Source organism: Ananas comosus, linkage group 14, assembly GCF_001540865.1.
Source record: "Ananas comosus cultivar F153 linkage group 14, ASM154086v1, whole genome shotgun sequence".
In the NCBI taxonomy this organism is placed as follows: Eukaryota; Viridiplantae; Streptophyta; class Magnoliopsida; order Poales; family Bromeliaceae; genus Ananas; species Ananas comosus.
The window spans coordinates 8,732,682-8,750,500 of record NC_033634.1 but is presented as its reverse complement, the minus strand read 5'-3'; the positions used below and the strand labels follow the sequence as shown (position 1 = coordinate 8,750,500).

Below are 17,819 nucleotides of genomic sequence, written 5' to 3'. Positions count from 1 at the left end.
AACGTAAAAAGAATATTTTCAATATTAGCATTCTAAGAGGAATAAATTAAAAAGTCGAAAACTTTTCAAAGCTTAATAAGCAATTGCCCCTTCTTTTTATCTCTTTTGTGATGTTATCCGGCGTCTTCTGGTTTAAATATCTTGCTGTTCGTTATCTTCACTTCTTACGTACTTCCAGATAATAACCTGTAAAAGCATTCCTGAAAATATAAATAAATATAGAAAACATATATATAAAAAAAAAGGAAAAGAAAAAGGAAAGCAAACAATGTCATTCACCATCCAACAACCCCTCCTCTTCCCAAACCCGGCAGCCCACTCAATCACCTTCCTTCAAAATACCACTCGCCGGTCGCTTATTAGGACAGCCAATGCTGATTGCGCCCGTAAGCTGTTTGATGAAATGCCCAAGTGTACCGCCAATTTCTCTTCCCACTCCTCTCTCGTCTTGTCCAACACCAAACAAGGGAACTTCTCCCATGCACTCGATCTCTTCGTCGAATTCTTGAAGTCCGGGTGGAGCCCAGATGAGTCCGCTCTCGCCAGCCTCCTGAAAGCCAGCTCGCGCCTGCCCGGATCGAGCCTCGGTGAACAGCTCCATGCCAAGTCAGTCTGTCTCGGCCTCTCTCTGGAGCGCCGTATTCGGGCTTCTCTCATAACCATGTATTCGACAGTCGGCCTCCTCGAAGAAGCCCGCCAAGTGTTCGACCAAGTCTCTTTAGCTTGCGAAGGCGATGCACCCACGTGGAATTCCATCATGTCGGCCTATGCCTACCATGGCCGGTACCGCGAGTGCTTCGTCTTGTTCGTGGCCGTGCTTGGTGTAGCGCAACCTCTTTTGACTGATGCAACCTATGCTATAATAATCCACGCGTGCTCGTCGGGCGAAAATGTGGAGATGGGGAAGATGATACATGCAATGATTGTCAAGGAGCAGATGGTGGAGGATAAGACGAAGATGCTTAACTCTCTTATTACCATGTATGCAAAATGCGGTCGCATGGATGACGCATACAAGGTGTTTTGGGCAATGGATCGGACAGATGTGGTTTCGTGGAACGCTGTGATATCAGGTCTTGATCTAAATGAGGAATACCAGAATGCGATAGATCTGTTTAGATTACTGACCCGGCCAGAGGGCCGAAGGCTTCCAAAGCCGAATAGGATCACGTTCCTCAGTGTGTTGAGTTGTGTATCGAGCCTCTCGGCTTGGAGGTTGGGGAGGGAGGTTCATGCGCAACTGACTAAATTCGGGCTCGAATGTGAGACAAGCGTAGGTAATTCCTTGATTATCATGTATGGAAAGTATGGTGACATGGCGAAAGGAAGATTGGTTTTCGATAGAATGCCTTCTCGTGATGTTGTAAGTTGGAACTCGCTGCTTGCAGGATACGAACGGAACAAGCAATTTGGGCTAGTTCTCGAGTTATTCAAGAAAATGGTCTTGCTTGGGATTAGACATGATTTTCATACTTTAGCCATTCTTCTTAGTGGATTGCCATCTGATCCAGTAGTGCCTGATTCTTGCAAGATAGGGAGAGAAATTCACGGTTATATATTAAAAAGAGCATTGCCAAAATCACTTGAAGTGTTGGTATGTAACGCACTTATAAGTATGTATGCAAAGAATGGCAGGCTAGTTGATGCCGAAAAAATATTCAGTAAAATGGGGGTGCGAGATTCCCACTCTTGGAATGCAATGGTCAGTGGGTGCTCCATGAATGGATTTGGCGATGATGCTATCAAACTGTTCGTTGAAATGCTTACAAGAGATTTCGAACCCAATCACCTAACATTCTCAGTTCTTCTTACCACATGCGGCAAGTTGTTTTCTGTAAAATTGGGAAAACAGCTCCACGGTTCAGCAGTAAAACACTGTCTCCATACCCCAAGCTCTCGCCATTTCCTTTTCTCAATCAACAATGCATTAATATCCATGTATACAAAATGCGGCAGTGTAAAGGATGCGGAGGAAGTGTTTCGAGGGATGGAGAGATGGGATGTGTTCTCATGGACGGCCATGATTACAGGGTATGCACATCACGGCATGGCGGATGAATCTATTCAAACATTCGAGAGGATGATAAGGGATGGCTTCACACCCAACTCGGTCACCTTCCTTGGATTGCTCACTGCTTGTGCTCATACTGGTCTAGTTGAAAAAGGTGGCTACTATTTCACTTTGATGAGCAAAAGCTATGGTTTAGAGCCGAACTTCGAGCATTATGCTTGCATGGTTGATTTATATGGTCGGTCTGGTCAATTCAATAGGGCCGAAGCTATCATTCAAGCTGGAATTGCGCATCTAGGAGAAAGCAAAAACTCTTCTCTATGCCTCTGGAAAGTATTGCTTGGAGCTTGCCATGCGCACAAGCAGCTCCAGCTAGGTATTCGAGTAGCAACAAAGATTTTAGAGCTTGAACAGGATGACGAGACCACCCATGTTCTTCTCTCTAATCTGTATGCCTCTTTTGGAATGTGGGAAGATGCGGTTGCAGTTAGAAGATCAATGCGGGAGAGAGGGCTGAAGAAGGAAGCTGGATGTAGTTGGGTCGAGGTAGGTAATAAGAGACATGTCTTTGTAGCGGGAGACGAAATGCATCCGGCACAGAAGAAGATATACGAGAAGCTCGACGAGCTTGACCAGAAGTGTAGAAGAATTGGATATCTTCCCTTCACCGGTTGTGTTCGTCATGATTTAGATGAGATACAAAAGGAAGCAATTTTGAGTTGCCATAGTGAAAAGCTAGCATTATCTTTTGCCCTAGTACATAGAGGGTCTAGTAATGGTGTGATTAGGGTGTTCAAGAATTTGAGAGTTTGTACAGATTGCCATAATTGGATAAAATTTACTTCACAAGTTGAGGGCGTGGAGATTGTTATGAGGGATTCTCGACGGTTTCACTCTTTCAAGCATGGCAAATGTTCGTGTGGTGATTATTGGTAAGGTATAGAAGTGAGCTATTGGATGCTTACTGATCAGAAAAATGAAAGTGAATGTTCAACACGAGCAACGAACATAAAATATATACGACGCAGAGTGTGAGGCTTGTCACAGTGTAAGTAGACTTCATGTACATGAGTTGGATTGGGAATCCGGATTAAAGCCCCCAGTTCATCCATTAAACATGGATGCATCTGTTGGGCAAATATATTTGTAAACTAAAATAGATGTCAAAAGGAAAAGAAGAATATTTATTTGTATAACATTAGGAAACAGGAATACCAGCTCTGTTAGAGAGCACGAAGTTAATTTTTGTATTTGTATTGATGAAAAATCTTCTTCATATGGAGATGATCAAAAAGTTAAAGTTTGGCCCTCTGAAGGGTTGTTTGGTCTAGCTTTTGAAAAGTGATTTTTGGGCTCAAAAGTAATTTTCGGCTTAATAGAGCGTTTGGCAACCTCGATTTCAATATCCGATTCTATTTTTTAAATTCAGTTTTTTGATTTTCGAAGTCGAAAATCAGAAGCAGCTAAATCCTACTTTTTGAAATCTGATTTTGATTTTGGACTCAAACTTCACATTTTTATTTTAATTTTGAATTCACAATTTAAATATAAATTTAATTTTAAATTCAATTTTTCAATTTTTAAATTTCAACATTAAATTTAAAATTTAAATTTAGATATTAAATTTTAAATTTTAAATTTTCAATAAATTTTAAATCTTAAATTTTAAAATTCAAAATTTTATATTTCAAATTTAAAATTTAAGATATAATTTTAAAAAAATTTAGAAATTAAAATTTAATATTTAAAATTATATGTTTTAATTTTTCAAATTACAAATTTCAATTTTTTAAAATTCAATTTTAAATTGTAAATTTTAAAATTTTAAATTTTGTAAATTTTATTTTTAAAATTTTAAATCTTCAAAGTTTAAATTTTAAATTTTAAATTTTAAATTTTAAAATTTAAAATTTAAATTTTTATATTTCAAATTTCAAATTTCAAAATTTGATTTTTGAATTTAAATTTAAATTTTTAAAATTTTAAATTTTTAAATGTCAAATTTTAAATTTAGATTTTACACTTTAAATTGAAATTTTATTTCTAACTTTAAAAATTCAAATTGTAAATTTAAAATTTAAAATTTAAAATTTATTTTTTTAAATTAAAATGTCAAATTTTAAATTTTGTACAAATTTTAAATTTTAATTCAAATTTTAAATTATTTTAAAATTAAATTTAGTAAAAATATTATATTATGCAAACATCAAAATTTTTTTGCCAAATAGCTTCATAAAATTATTTCAAAAAAATCATTTTTTATCTATCCTCAGCTAAACGCTCAACAACTTTTAGCTGAAATCACTTTTTCAAATTAAAATTAATTATGCAGAAATTACTTTTTCAGAATTTAGGCCAAACGGGCCCTCAATCTGGAACAATGTGTTGAGAAGAAGAAGATTAAGATGAAGAAGAAAAAGAGATGACTATGATGCTGATGATGGCAATGGCTTGTTGCTCTACTTGATGTTCAACATCAAGTAAAGAATCATCCTCAACATGATTTCGCATCTGGAAGGTATGATGTTCAAGTGTTTTGCTTCAATGAATTATACTATTCTACGCCTTCCTTTTTTTGAGATTGGAGCAAAGTCTCCACTAAATATTAGATTTCAAAATGTTTGATTACAGTTGGTACAGTGAACTTAGGATATTTTCCCTTTCTACACTATATTTTTTGTCGAACACGATTAAATTTCGGAGTCACTGAGCTGCTTGTTAAATATAAAAATATATAAACACCGTTTTCTATTAACTTAAGCTTTTAGAGAATAACTGTTGTTTCATATTATTTAACATGGTAGCAAAGCACCGATCCTGATATCAATAAAACCCTAGCTAGCAACTTTTCTATTTCAGACCTCGACTCATTATGGTCAATCCGAAGACGATGGTAGAGATACCGCCATCATACCAGCTGAGTTCCTCGGATAATCCAAGGACCCTGCTAGTTTCCTGCTCCTTTATTGGGGGCAACTATTCAACATGGGTGAGGGCAATGAAGACTGCCCTACAGGCAAAGAACAAGCTCGGGTTTGTTGACGGGACATTGAAGACGCCGGACACCAATGCACCCGAGACAAGCTACTGGACGATTTGCAATTCAATGGTCGTTGCTTAGATCTTTAATTCTCTTAACAAATCGTCACAAAGGATTGTTGCTTATGCTGGAGGTGCAAAAGCTATGTGGGATGACTTGAAGGATCGCCTCTCTCAAGGGAACGCCCTAAGAGCTTTTCAACTCTAAACCGAGATTGGCCTTCTCCGTCATGATGGCTTAATGGTGGCGAGTAATTATACAAAACTGGACTCTATGGGATGAACTTGACGATTATTCCGGAACGCCAGCTTGCACATGCGCTTGCAGCCGGGGATTACGTTAAGAAGAACAAAATGAAGAAAGTCTACCAGTTTCTCACGGGCCAAAATGTCGAGGTTTTTGATGCTATTCGTTCACAAATACTCAACGCTGATCCTCTATCGACCTTGAGCAAAGCATACTCAATGGTCACGCAAGAGGAGCGTCAATGAATGGTGACCACTGGAAAAGATGATCTAGTTGATGTGGTGACCTTCGTTGCAAATAGTAGCGGAAATAGGAGCACGAAACCGACTCAAGGCTACAGACCAAAGCGTGACTATTGTCAAAAGATTGGACATTACCGAGAGAGTTGCTGGGAGCTAAATGATTACCAAGAAAATGGGGAATAGAAACGTGGGTCTTGAGGAAGAAGAGACGGGCACGACGCAGGAGGAATGGGTGATGCGGGTAGGCCGCCAGAACAGTGGACAACTTGTCTAATTATGACTGCCTGGTCGGCCCAAGCTGCAGATTCGGACCGAAATTCAACCCAAATAGCCCCAAGCTTCACAAATGAACAATTTCAACAACTTCTAGCACTCTTGAATGATCAAAGGAGATCGACCGAACAAATGTCGGGTAAGAATTTCACTCATAATGATACCATGGGCTAGATACTGGACACAGGAGCCTCAATGCATATGGCCGGACGACTAGAATATCTTGACGAACTTGAGAGAATAGAAGCGCCGTACCCCATACAACTCCCAAGTGAGAGGACGATTCGGGTTACGATGACGGGATGGGTAAAATTGGGTCCGAATTTAATTTTACAAAATATTCTTTATGTTCCCGGTTTCACGTGTAATTTAATTTCAATTAGAAAATTGACCGCAAATCTAAATTGTTTGGTGACAGTTTTTCCTGATTTTTGTTCTGTATAGGATCTCACCTCGAAGAAGCTGATTGGAGTAGGTAAATTATGGGGAGGGTCTTGGGCGTGTGACACTGTTGTTAGCATGTGTAGCAACTACAACGGGAAGCTATGGTTTATGGCATTGGTGACTAGGCCATCCATCTCGCCAAGTTTTGAATTTAATTCCTGAAATTTTAATTAATAAGTCTTTTAATGATTCTTGCGACATATGTTTCGTTAGAAATAAACTAGAACACCATTTGATGTTAGTGAAAATAAAGCTACTACAAGTTTTAATTTGATCCATTGTGATTTGTAGGGACCTTATAACACGGGTCCTTATCAGGTGCGAGATATTTTCGAATCATAGTTGATGATCACAGCTGAGGGACTTGGGCATTTTAAATGAAAGAAAATTCTAAAATATGCTGGCTGCTCATAAAGTTCTATAATATGGTTATAACTCAATTTGGGCACATAATTAAAATAATTAGATTGGATAATTGTTGAAAAATTATTATAGGTCCGACATGACAATTTTACTCAAATAAGGGGATAATACACCAAACCTCCTGCATCGACACTCCTCAACAAAATGGGAGAGTGGAACGTAAGCACGGACAAATACTCAATGTAGCGAGAGCCTTGCGCTTCGAAGTGGGACTACGTGTTAAGTTTTAGAGCGAGTGTGTCTTAACAACCATTTATCTCATCAATTACACTTCGATACAACTGTTATCTGGGAAGACACCTTCGGAGGTACTCTTCGGGCAAAAATTGAATTATAATCATATTTGAATTTTTGGGTTTATATATTTTTCTCATTGGAAGCCGTGGGTCTATGATAAATTTCATGAAAGACCTCGGAAGGATGGAAACTATACGACCTTGACACACAAGAAGTTTTTGTCTCGAGAGATGTAGTTTTCAGCAAAGAAAAATTTGTAGAATTTAAGGTCGATAGCGAAGACGAGTCGATTGTGCCATTGGTGTTTGAGGAAGCCAATGCAGTCAACTCGATCTTTCAAGATGCGCTAGTAGCTCAGCCATCTCCGGTTCCTCCAGTCGGGTCCAGAATAGTCGAACTTAGTGAGGAGCCCAACAGCTCGCAAGTCCAGTTTGAACCAAACACAAAAATGCAGAAACCTAGCAAGGAAGAAATTTTACCGGGCAATAGAGTGGGTCTAAAGACTATGGTGGGCTGAATTTGATAGAAATCCAGACCACACGGTCTAGAAGGATGCGCAAAACATCAGCTCACACGAGATGATGTGTGCCATGCCACCGAACCCAAAGACCCCCCCGCATGACACTTCACTCCACGACGACTTTAGGTACGGTTCATTCTATAGAAAGTTTTATTTGTCATGTTGAATTGTCTCGATCTTACAAAGCATTTGTAGCAACTCTTGATGAAGATATCAAGCCTAGAAATTACTCTCAAGCGATGAAAAATCCTAAATGGCGAGATGCTATGGCCCAAGAGATAAAGGCTCTCGAAGACAACAGTATGTGGACCGTGGAAGATCTCCCACCAAATAAGAAACCCATCGGTTGCAAATAGTTATACAAGGTGAAGCGCATGGACAATAGCAGTGTGGAGTGTTATAAGACTTACCTTGTCACAAAAGGTTGAGGGACTCGACTTTCATGAGACATTCGCACCAGTTGCTAAATTGATGAGTGCACACTGTCTTTTGACTGTTTTGATTTTCAGGAAGTGGGAACACCATTAGATGGATCACTACACAAAAGTTAATTTATAGCGACACTTATTTTAGTAACACTTACCACAAGTGTTAACAAAACTATATTTTAGCAGCGGTTTTAACTAATTATTATACCAATTCTAAACCGTCGGTATATGGTAATACAATGATTAAGGAATTTTTTTTTCTATTTTTTTCTATTTTTTAAATTTTTTTTTAAATTTTTCAAGAGAATTGAGAAAACCAACTGGCAATATATTAATGCTAATGCAGACTAGTTTATATTAGATTCTGGCTTCAACATTATTGATGGGTCAAATTGGGCCCAAAATTATAGAATTTACATATTTGGACTACACAAGGGAGGTTTATATTAATTAATATTTTGAAACAAAAAATTTAAACTTGGTGTAATTTGCATAATTTAAAAATCTAATTGTTAAAGAAACAACTTACATGAACCTATAATATATGGATTTTGGTATTAGAATAAAAAAGGTTATAGAACTAATATTAAAGAATTGATTGTTAAAGAGTGAACTTATAAAAATTACCAATACATAAAATTTTTTATCCTAATTAAAACCCAACCAAAATCCATATATTATAGGTTCATGTAAGTTGTTTCTTTAGCCCAACTAAAAGTAAACCCAGACCTACCCAACACCCCCAAAACCAACCCCCAAAATAATACGATAAAAAATCCCCCTCCTCACCTCATGTGTGCCCCGCCCCGCCGCCCCTTCCCTCACTTCACGATCAAATCCCCGGCCTCTTCCCCCCGATACAAATCCCCGACCTCTCTTCTTCTCCCACACTGATCTTCCTCTTCCGACACTGCACCAACCCACGGGACAAGAGAGTTCGATATTAGGCTTGTAGAGTTTGATATTCAACCTTGTTTAGATTATCCCAGCTTTACCTTCGACGTCTCAGCCATCTCGACGAGTGGCGGCACCGGCGCCGGCGCCGGTGCTGCGCTCCCTCCTAAGTTGTAGAGAAGGCCGTCCGGAGATGGATCCAACCGTCAGTTCGATTGTTAGTACACCCTACGCCTGCTGACCGCTTCCTGTGAAGTCGATCATGGTTGTATCGGTGGGCTTGAGCTTGTCTTCATTCTTACCCAATTTCTTGAAAAATGCGTAGGCATAACGTTCACCAAAGCCTTACTGTCTATTATTACTCGGCCAAAGTGCCTTCCCTCTATTAATGTCACACCCCAATAATTCCACATAAGATAGGAATGGGTATGTGATTGGGTATATAAGAGACTTAGACACTAGTAATAATAACTGGGCTTAAGCATTTTGGGCTGGTGGTTGGGCCCAACGAGTTATTGTTGCTAGTGGGCTAGATCGTTACATTTGGTATCAGAGCCAGGTTCACTAGCTGGAAATGTGTGGCGAGTCTCGGCTGAGCCAGGGTCTGAAAGACAAGGTGATATGCTATGCCGGAGTTTGAATGACATCATCACCGGCTATGCTAGGGTCTGGATGACAAGGTTAGCGAAACGAGTCTCACATCGCCTCGTGATCTTGGGCTGAGTGTGTGATTGGACCGACGAGGACGTTAGGGCCTTAACAGGGGGAGGCTGTCACACCCCAATAATTCTACATCAGATAGGAATGGGGATGTGATTGGGTATATAAGAGACTTAGACACTAGTAATAATAACTGGGCTTAAGCATTTTGGGCTGGTGGTTCGTCCCAACGCTAGTGGGTTAGGTCGTTACAATTAAGGGCCTGATGTACAAAGGCCTGACAACCCTGGTTTGTAGAGCCGATGGCTTTTTGAACACCACTGCATCGGCCACCTTGACGTTCTCGAGCTGGAGCTAGGCCACGGCTAGCTCCTCTTCATATCGAGGCTGCTTCTCAGCCTCTTCTGACTATGTCTGGAACGAGTATGGCAACGCGTACACCATGCCCACGTCAGCCAAACTTTCTTCGGTTGCAACTTCTCCGGTCCTCTATTTTTTCTCATAGGACCCTCTTGCCACTTCAGCCGAAAATTCACTCTTCGGCCTAATCTCTCTCTCCTTGGGTGGCCATCGCTCTCGTTTGATAATGGTCTCTAGAGAAGCGATCTTCTCCCCCAGCTCCTTGTGCATGACTTTTTTCATCGGCTCTTTCGTAGCCGACTGCTTTACTTGGGATTTCAGCCATGGCAAGGGATTTAAACAGCCCACCTCATCATCATTCTTCATAAGCTGAGAAAACAACTGCTGCGTAGGCCATTTTCACGTGTTTGGTCTCATCCCTTTCGCTTTCTCCTAGTGGTGTCTCATCTTGGCCTACATCCTTTGTTGCCGCCGTTCTTGTGTTTTTGTTAGAACCAGCCTATACCACCTGGCCGGTGGCCTTGTCATGAACCATATATTTGCCGGCGTCTTTACCATCCTGAGGTGTTCTCTCAGGATCTTCTTCTTTCTGATGGCCTCGGCCATGGCTAGATACTGAACTCATTCACTAGTCTCAGACCGGAGACTTCTATGTCTCCTTCGGTCATACCTTCAAATTCTAGTTTGGATCTCAGCTGTGGATACTGGTTCCATATGGGTCGATACCCCTGGTTCATTTGCTAAGTGCCGAAAGGTTATCTTGGATAACCTTCTTGGATAGTACTCTCCTTTGTCTGATAGTACTCGTTCATGACCTTCTAGATCGGTAGGTCCTTTCAATCCTTCCTGGAGTTCACTTCTTCCTCGAAGTCATTGGAAGCCTCCTCTGAACATTCGTTGGAGTGACCGATGGCCTCGAATATGTCCTCTTATTCCTCAGGGAAGGCCATGAGCTCCTTCCATTCCCATATGCCTTCTTCTCACGCAGGTTACTTTCCAATCTTGGTGTCTCATTTTGGCTTTGCACCTGATGCAGAGCCAAAACATTCTTCTCGTCTTAGCCACTTCCTCCTATAATTTGTCCTCCTAAAGAAGCTTCTTCCCTTAACGTCCACCATGTTAACCTGCGTAGAAAATGGGTTTTGGTCAATTTTCATTTTATTATTATTTTCTTGGTCGGCAAAAACTAGGCAACCTTCATTTATTTCCTTTTGTATTTGCCTCTTAAAGGCCGTGTCGTCATTAGTCCTGTGGTTCCATGAATGGTGCAACTTACAATACTTTCTTTTCTTTAATTCTTCCCTAGAAGGTAGCGTTTGATCCTCTTGAAGCTTGATCCTTCCGTTTTTATACAACCGATCAAATATCTGGTCAATTTTGGCAACGTCGAACGACTAAGTGTATGTCGCAATTCGTGCTTTAGATTCATTAGCTTTAGTTGGCTTACGTAGTGCACACTTGTAAGGCTCACGATTCTTCACCATCTCCACCGCGTACAACTCGGCTTTATCAGTCGAGTCTTTGGACTCGCTAGAGTTGTTCGGCTCATCTCATGTCGATCCCTCTTCAATGAAAGAGACATATTTTTCTCTTTCTATTTATTTCATTCTTTGTTTCTGCTCTAACACGGCTGATCACCCTCATGTTCCTTTCGGAATTGCTCATATTGGACGACGCGAACACCCAGATCAAACATGTTAGGAAAATACTTATCTTTAGAATGGTTCTTTATTTTAAAATGCAAACCATTAAACGCTATTGTCGCAAACTCAGATTATGACATTCTCACAAAGCACTGGTTTCTGGCCGTTTTGAAATGGTTCAAGTACTTTTTGACCGTTTCTCCTGACTTCTATCTGTATAGATCGGCCAATGATAATTCAAATTCTGATCTATAAAACGGCTCGTAAACATACACTCCAATTCGTCCCAATCTCGGATGGAATTAGCAGGTAAGCTTGTGTATTATGTAAACACCGTCTTGGTTAACGACATGTTAAACAAGCAAAGTTTCAAGAATGGGTTAGCGGCCGCTTCTCTACATTGGGCCGTGAACTGAACGACATGCTCTACCGTATTCACCCGAGAATTTGTCGAACTTCTACATCTTCCAATTTGCCAGATATAGATGTTCCGCATCCGTATTAGCTGGGTACAGGGACCTAAATACGGGCCACATCACCGACCTTGTCTCTACACCGAACGTGTTTCAGATCACCACCTCTATTTGAGCATACACAGCTAATTGTTCTCTGCTATCGGGGTGGAAGCTGAGGCCAGAATTTTTTTTGGCCCTGCAGGTGGCATGTAATTATGCACTGCAGGGTTAAGTCGCTGTGCTACATTGGGGCCTTGCCCTCCAGCCCTCATACCCTTGTTTTGGGGTTGATAGACAGGTAAGGGAGGTGGTTTTCGATTGTGGGTTGGCATTTATGTTTGCCGACCTCTAGGCAGCCTGAAAATGTGCCATATGGGGTTGTGCCTGCAGGCCTGCCGGCGCAACAAAATTTTGTTGCACCAGCATGGCTAGGGATTTTTGTGGACCCCCATATGGTTGCTCGTTCTAGGCCAACAATTGCCCAATACGAGCTATGTTTTTGTTGGAGGCTGTGATGACGGCCAACACCGCGTCTAAACGGGCGGTACTTTGGTGACTGTTCTGATCTAGAGTATGTAGGACTCGAGTCATTTGCCCGAGTTCCTAACTTAGCTCTGGATGAGTTGAATGCCCACTACTCTCACCTCCTGACTGCAATGCTGTCTGATGCTCACTTGCATTTTTGGAGCTATCGGTCTGGTCATTCCTTGAGGGTTTGGGAATGGCCCTGTTTCGAAGGTTCATCATATTGTCAAAAGTCATCTAAGAGAGATTGGAATGTACCTAAGCAGGTCCCACCGGGCATGCCAAAAATTGCTGTGATAGGAACCAAATGCTGGGCGACACAGACCAGAGCAAAGCATTGACCAGATCAAATTCCTCCTCAGAATGTGAATCAGCTCCTGAGATGACCCTTGGGTACGCCATTGACAAATTAAGTGATTCGGTTCAGGAGGGATTGGCTCAACCAAATTAATTCTTTTGCAACTATTCACAAACTCGGTTGAATGAGTCGAGTGGTTTGTATTTATCGAAAAAAGGATAAAGTAGGGGTGCAAGAGTTGTTATAGAGATAATTTCCTACTCCACCATGCTCTTAACTACAGGAAATTAACAAGAAAATCTACTACAACTAAAAAAGAAAATCTACTAACTATTGAAACTAACTCCTAAAAAGCTGTAAATGCCGGAAAAAAAGAAATTTAAATTTGCATTGGTCTCTTGCTCATGTGAAGGACCCCTCTTACAAGCGCGCTTTTTCTTATTTATAACCCTACCTGCCATTATTGAGTTAATACCATCGTGGAGGTTTATTCGGCCACTTTTTATCGAGTTATGCTTCGGCCGATTTCTTGTTGGCCACGAACTCCTTCCTCCACGTCTTCAACTGCATCCCACCCGAGCCGCCTTTCCATTTTAGGCATGTGGCTTCTAACTCCGGGTGTACCACATGTTGCTTTATGTCTTGCCACTCTGCTCACTTGGCGCGGATCGCTCTACCACGTGGTGCTACTTTTATGGTGCCAACAAATGGTTACGAGACCTAGCTGCTCCACTCGACCGAGATGCCCGTTGCTCGTCCTGTAACCACTAAAAAAACCGCCTGCGCTAAGGCAACATATAGATATGTCTGCAGAGAGGCCTCCAGTGGTGGAAATGTCATGCCCGGGCCCTAGCGGAAGCCTACCCAGTACGTGCCCAGACCCGCCATATGCCAATAACATATAAGGCGTCTACAATAATACGATAAAAAAATAAAACAAGAATTTAAGAACATCTAGCATGATATCAGAGCATGTACATAACTATTCTCTAGAGACAAGTTTAGGAAAGTAAAACTAAACAACTATAATAATCCACAAAGATAATACATACGACTCGGAATACACATAACATAGAACTAAATACAAAGAGGGTGGTCTCTATACATCGGTACAAAACATCTCTCTCAAACTAATATAAAAGAAGAGATGACCACCTAGCAGAATCTCCGAGCTAGTTTAGCTAGACGCGACCTTCTTGCCGCGGTCCCTAGCCTCTTCCGACGTGGATGGCTCTGTAAGCAAAAACAACAACACAATGGGAATGAGAACTATTAGTCAATAGTTCCTAGTGGGTAAGCCACCGACATCAGCGAAATACACCGCTAGGTCATCGAGGCATGAGTAGTATATATAATCATGATTAAAGAGATAACATGATTTCTAAACAAGTAATAATCCACTAAGCTACTATGCCTCCAATTTAACATGATGTTTAACAGTTAATGCGGCTATTCTATCATGAATGTGCATGTCCAACGAGTCCAACTATCATACACTATCCAACGAGTCCAACTATCATACACTATCTAGTAGTGATAGTCAGTCATATTATACCTTTAAATGTCATTGTTCAATTCAATTAGAATCTACACAAGTGTAGTCCGGCTTGCACCGTCTAATGGCCCCGTGGTAGTCAACATCCCCCCTCTAGGAATGAGCCTCCCCACGGCGATCCACTTAGGCACCCAATCCCGCACGGGTGAGCTTATGTCGCGTAGGCTAACTCCGGAGTGCCGGCTTGTAAGGAGCGACCCTCACAAGCTTGTGCGAATGAGCACAGTAGCCAGCAAGCATGATCATCAGTATCCAATCCTCGGTCATCATGTCTAAAACATGGAATAAGCACTAACGACCCAAAGGTCTAACACGATATCACATTGTAGAAGTTTAGTCATTTACTAAGTCAAATGTCACTACATGACGTTCATGTTTACTATGTCAAGTATAATATTCATTAGTCCATGAGTATGTAAGACTTGTCATTTCACTAATCACCATATGCTTCCCAACATGGCATGAAGGATATCTTTTTACATACAAGTTCTATATGCAATTCTCACTCTACTATATAGAGGATATATTCTTGACATGTAACATGTATATCTTAAGCATTCAAAAATTCATTTAGACTACGACTAGCATAAATATGCATGATTTCTTATTTTACAACATAGAAAATGACATAGGAGGAGTTCACCTATTTTGGTAAGGTCAAACCCATCGGATACCCCTCAAAATCCCTTCGTTTGCACGAATGAGGTTGTCCACTAGCCTTCTAGCTCCCTAACAAAAATTCCAAGAGGGTTAGAGGCTTCAAACGCATACCCCACAAAATTCCTAAAAAATAAACCCATAAATAGGTAGAAAATACCTTAAATGAGGAAAAACTTAGGATGCTTCAATTCCAACCTAAAAGGAAGTATTGAAACCAACAATTAAGCTTCAAAGGCTCAAACAAGAAAAACCCCAAAATGAAACCCTAGTTTCCAAATAACTAGGTTAAACTCCAAATGCTCTCCAAAATCACAAGCCAAGGAAGTAATCAAGCTACTAACCTTCTTTAGAGCTCCAAACCAAGCTAAGTTGGTGTTAGGGTTGGAGATAATTCCTCAACCAAGCTCAAACCTTCAACTCCAAAGCTTCTCCACGGTCCAAGATCATCCACCCATGGAAGAGGAGAAGAAAGGGAGATCAATCCATAAAATCTCTAACAAAAGAGAAAAAATCTAGAGAGAGAGAGAGGAAGAGAAGGAGACTCACTACTTCTTCTCTTGTTCTCAGCTCAAGGAAACACTCATGGGGATGTTGGGGTATTTATAACCAAGCAACAATCCCCAAAAAGCCCCTCAAAATACCGAAAATAACAAACTGCACGAAGTACAATTTTCACACTGCGTACCGGTACTCGAAGGGGAGTACCGGTACCCGGCAGCCACACCCGCAAACCCGAGCCTCTGCCAGGCAGGTAAACCATGGTGTACTGGTACCCGCGTAATGCAGTACCAGTACCCGGCCCAGTACTGGTACTCGGCTGAGTCAGTACCGGTACTCAGCCTTCCCGAGCTCAAACCCGAGAGCACCCCTCTCGGTCAAGCGACGAGGTTCCGGTACCCCACTGTGGTATCGGTACCCAGCACCCCAAAACCTGCAGTTTGCAGATTTTGGTGCTAAGTACCCACTCACGAATCTCAAGACGCGAGTAATAGGTTGGAACACAGCCTACGACCCCCGAAAACACCAGGAATAGCTCAAAACACTATTCTGACACTGGAACCTTACAATTTGCTAAAGTTCAGTGCACTACAGGAAAGGTTGATGCTCTTGCAGTCATCATAATGGCCAAAGGTAGAAAAAGAAAAAAATAGAAAACTAATGGAAATAGTTGATGTTATTCTTTTTAACTTGGGTTTTGGAGATGGATTTTGTGTGAAACCTTATTAAGGGCTTGTTTTTTATTGAATTATGAAGTCCCCACGAAAAGGAGCAATAAAGCTACTTATGAAATTTTTAAAGGAAGAAACCCTAATTCAAATTATTTAAAGGTTTAGGGATATCAGTTATTGTAAAGATTCCAAAGCTTAAAAGAAAGAAACTAGATAAAAGAGAAATTCATTGTATATTTATTGTGTTGGAAATAATAGGGCAGCGGAAACTTACAAACCGGATAGCCAGCGTATCCGGGAACCCAAATCGGATTGGATTGCTTGTTTTACAAGCCTTCTTGGATCGTCCTTGTCTCGATGCTTCTGGATCTCCCACGTTTCTCGCCTTCTCCTACGCATATGCCTTACGCCACGGATCGGATGCGGATCTGATGCGACGGATGCCAATCGAAGAGGGCTACCAGAGCCCTCTTCTATATCCACACTCCAAAACCCCGGGAACGTAGGTGGAAATCCTAGAGAGGAGGACGAGAGAGAGAATAAGGAAGATATTTTGTGGGTTCTTACGAATTTGATCGTATGCGATTGTCTCTTTTACTGGAGAGGAAAGGGGGCGTATATATAGGAACCCCTAAATATCCTGAATCTCATATAGATTAGGATAAGTATCAGGATATCTATTAACCTATAATAGATATCCACTAGTAGATACGTTTTTTAACTAATAAGAAACATATGATTTATTCTTATCCTTAACTTATTAGGATAAATTCCAATCCACATCTTAAGTGGATCGGGTTAAATTAAAACCCGCCAATGTGGACACACCACATAGCTACAATCTCCCACTTGGCCACATTGGCCAATTCTCTCTTATTCATTCATCTCTTCATACGGATAATGGAGCGTGCGACCTGACGAAAGAAACACATGCAAGAGTGCTATATTAAGTCACCACCGTACTAACATAGCACATCACTGACTTAATTCGTCTATGCCTTAGACGTTCCAACACACACTAAATCAAGTATCACAAAGTTCCTCTCCTGTAATGACAGGGCTCAACCCCACCGTTATTTCTCGTACTCGTGATTATCTCAAGTAACATAACCGAGATAACCGCCCGGGCAATGAGTCACAAGACTTACGTGGTGTGTTATCGAAACATCTTCCTCAGCCCCTTACGTTAATCCGTATTGGTCCAAGCACTTTACTAGACATGCTCCGCGAGATCGTATTTTCTCATGACCCTGAGATACACACTAAGTTAGTTATTTTGGATCTCCACTTCATAATGTAGTTCTAAGTCAAGGGCACAAAAGGGTTAGTACTCACACAGTGACATGGAGGGAAGAACTTATGTCACTTTGCTAACTGGTCGACAAGCACATACAGTATGATATGTACGCTATGGCGGAGCTCCCAGTCAATGGGCCATGTCACGCTCTAAAACGCCATACGAACCTTGGTCTAGGTACAACTAAGGTATCTAACCACCACAACTCAAGTCATCTCTCTAAGCTGAGTACTTAGGTTCGGCTACTAAACAGGCTCGATATGAAATTCCACAAAAAATTTCATATCCAACTCTCTAGAGTCTCATCTTAAACTAATTAAGACGACTTTAAATTATATCAACACTTCATTCATAACATATATGAACAAAATAATCATATTACAACTACTAAAGTGTAATATGATTATCTAGTCTCATCCTGCTCACCACCTAGGTGCCA

General features: G+C 40.9%; 1 protein-coding gene across 1 annotated transcript; it reads left to right on the top strand.

Moving 5' to 3' along the window:
• Positions 269-2,947, top strand: LOC109720333 (pentatricopeptide repeat-containing protein At2g01510, mitochondrial-like). The gene has a single exon (XM_020247382.1). It carries the CDS (start codon positions 269-271, stop codon positions 2,945-2,947), a length of 2,679 nt encoding a protein of 892 aa, XP_020102971.1.

What these genes read in the sequence shown, in the direction of transcription:
- LOC109720333 (XM_020247382.1), top strand. Translation starts at nt 269, where the DNA reads ATGTCATTCACCATCCAACAACCCCTCCTCTTCCCAAACCCGGCAGCC.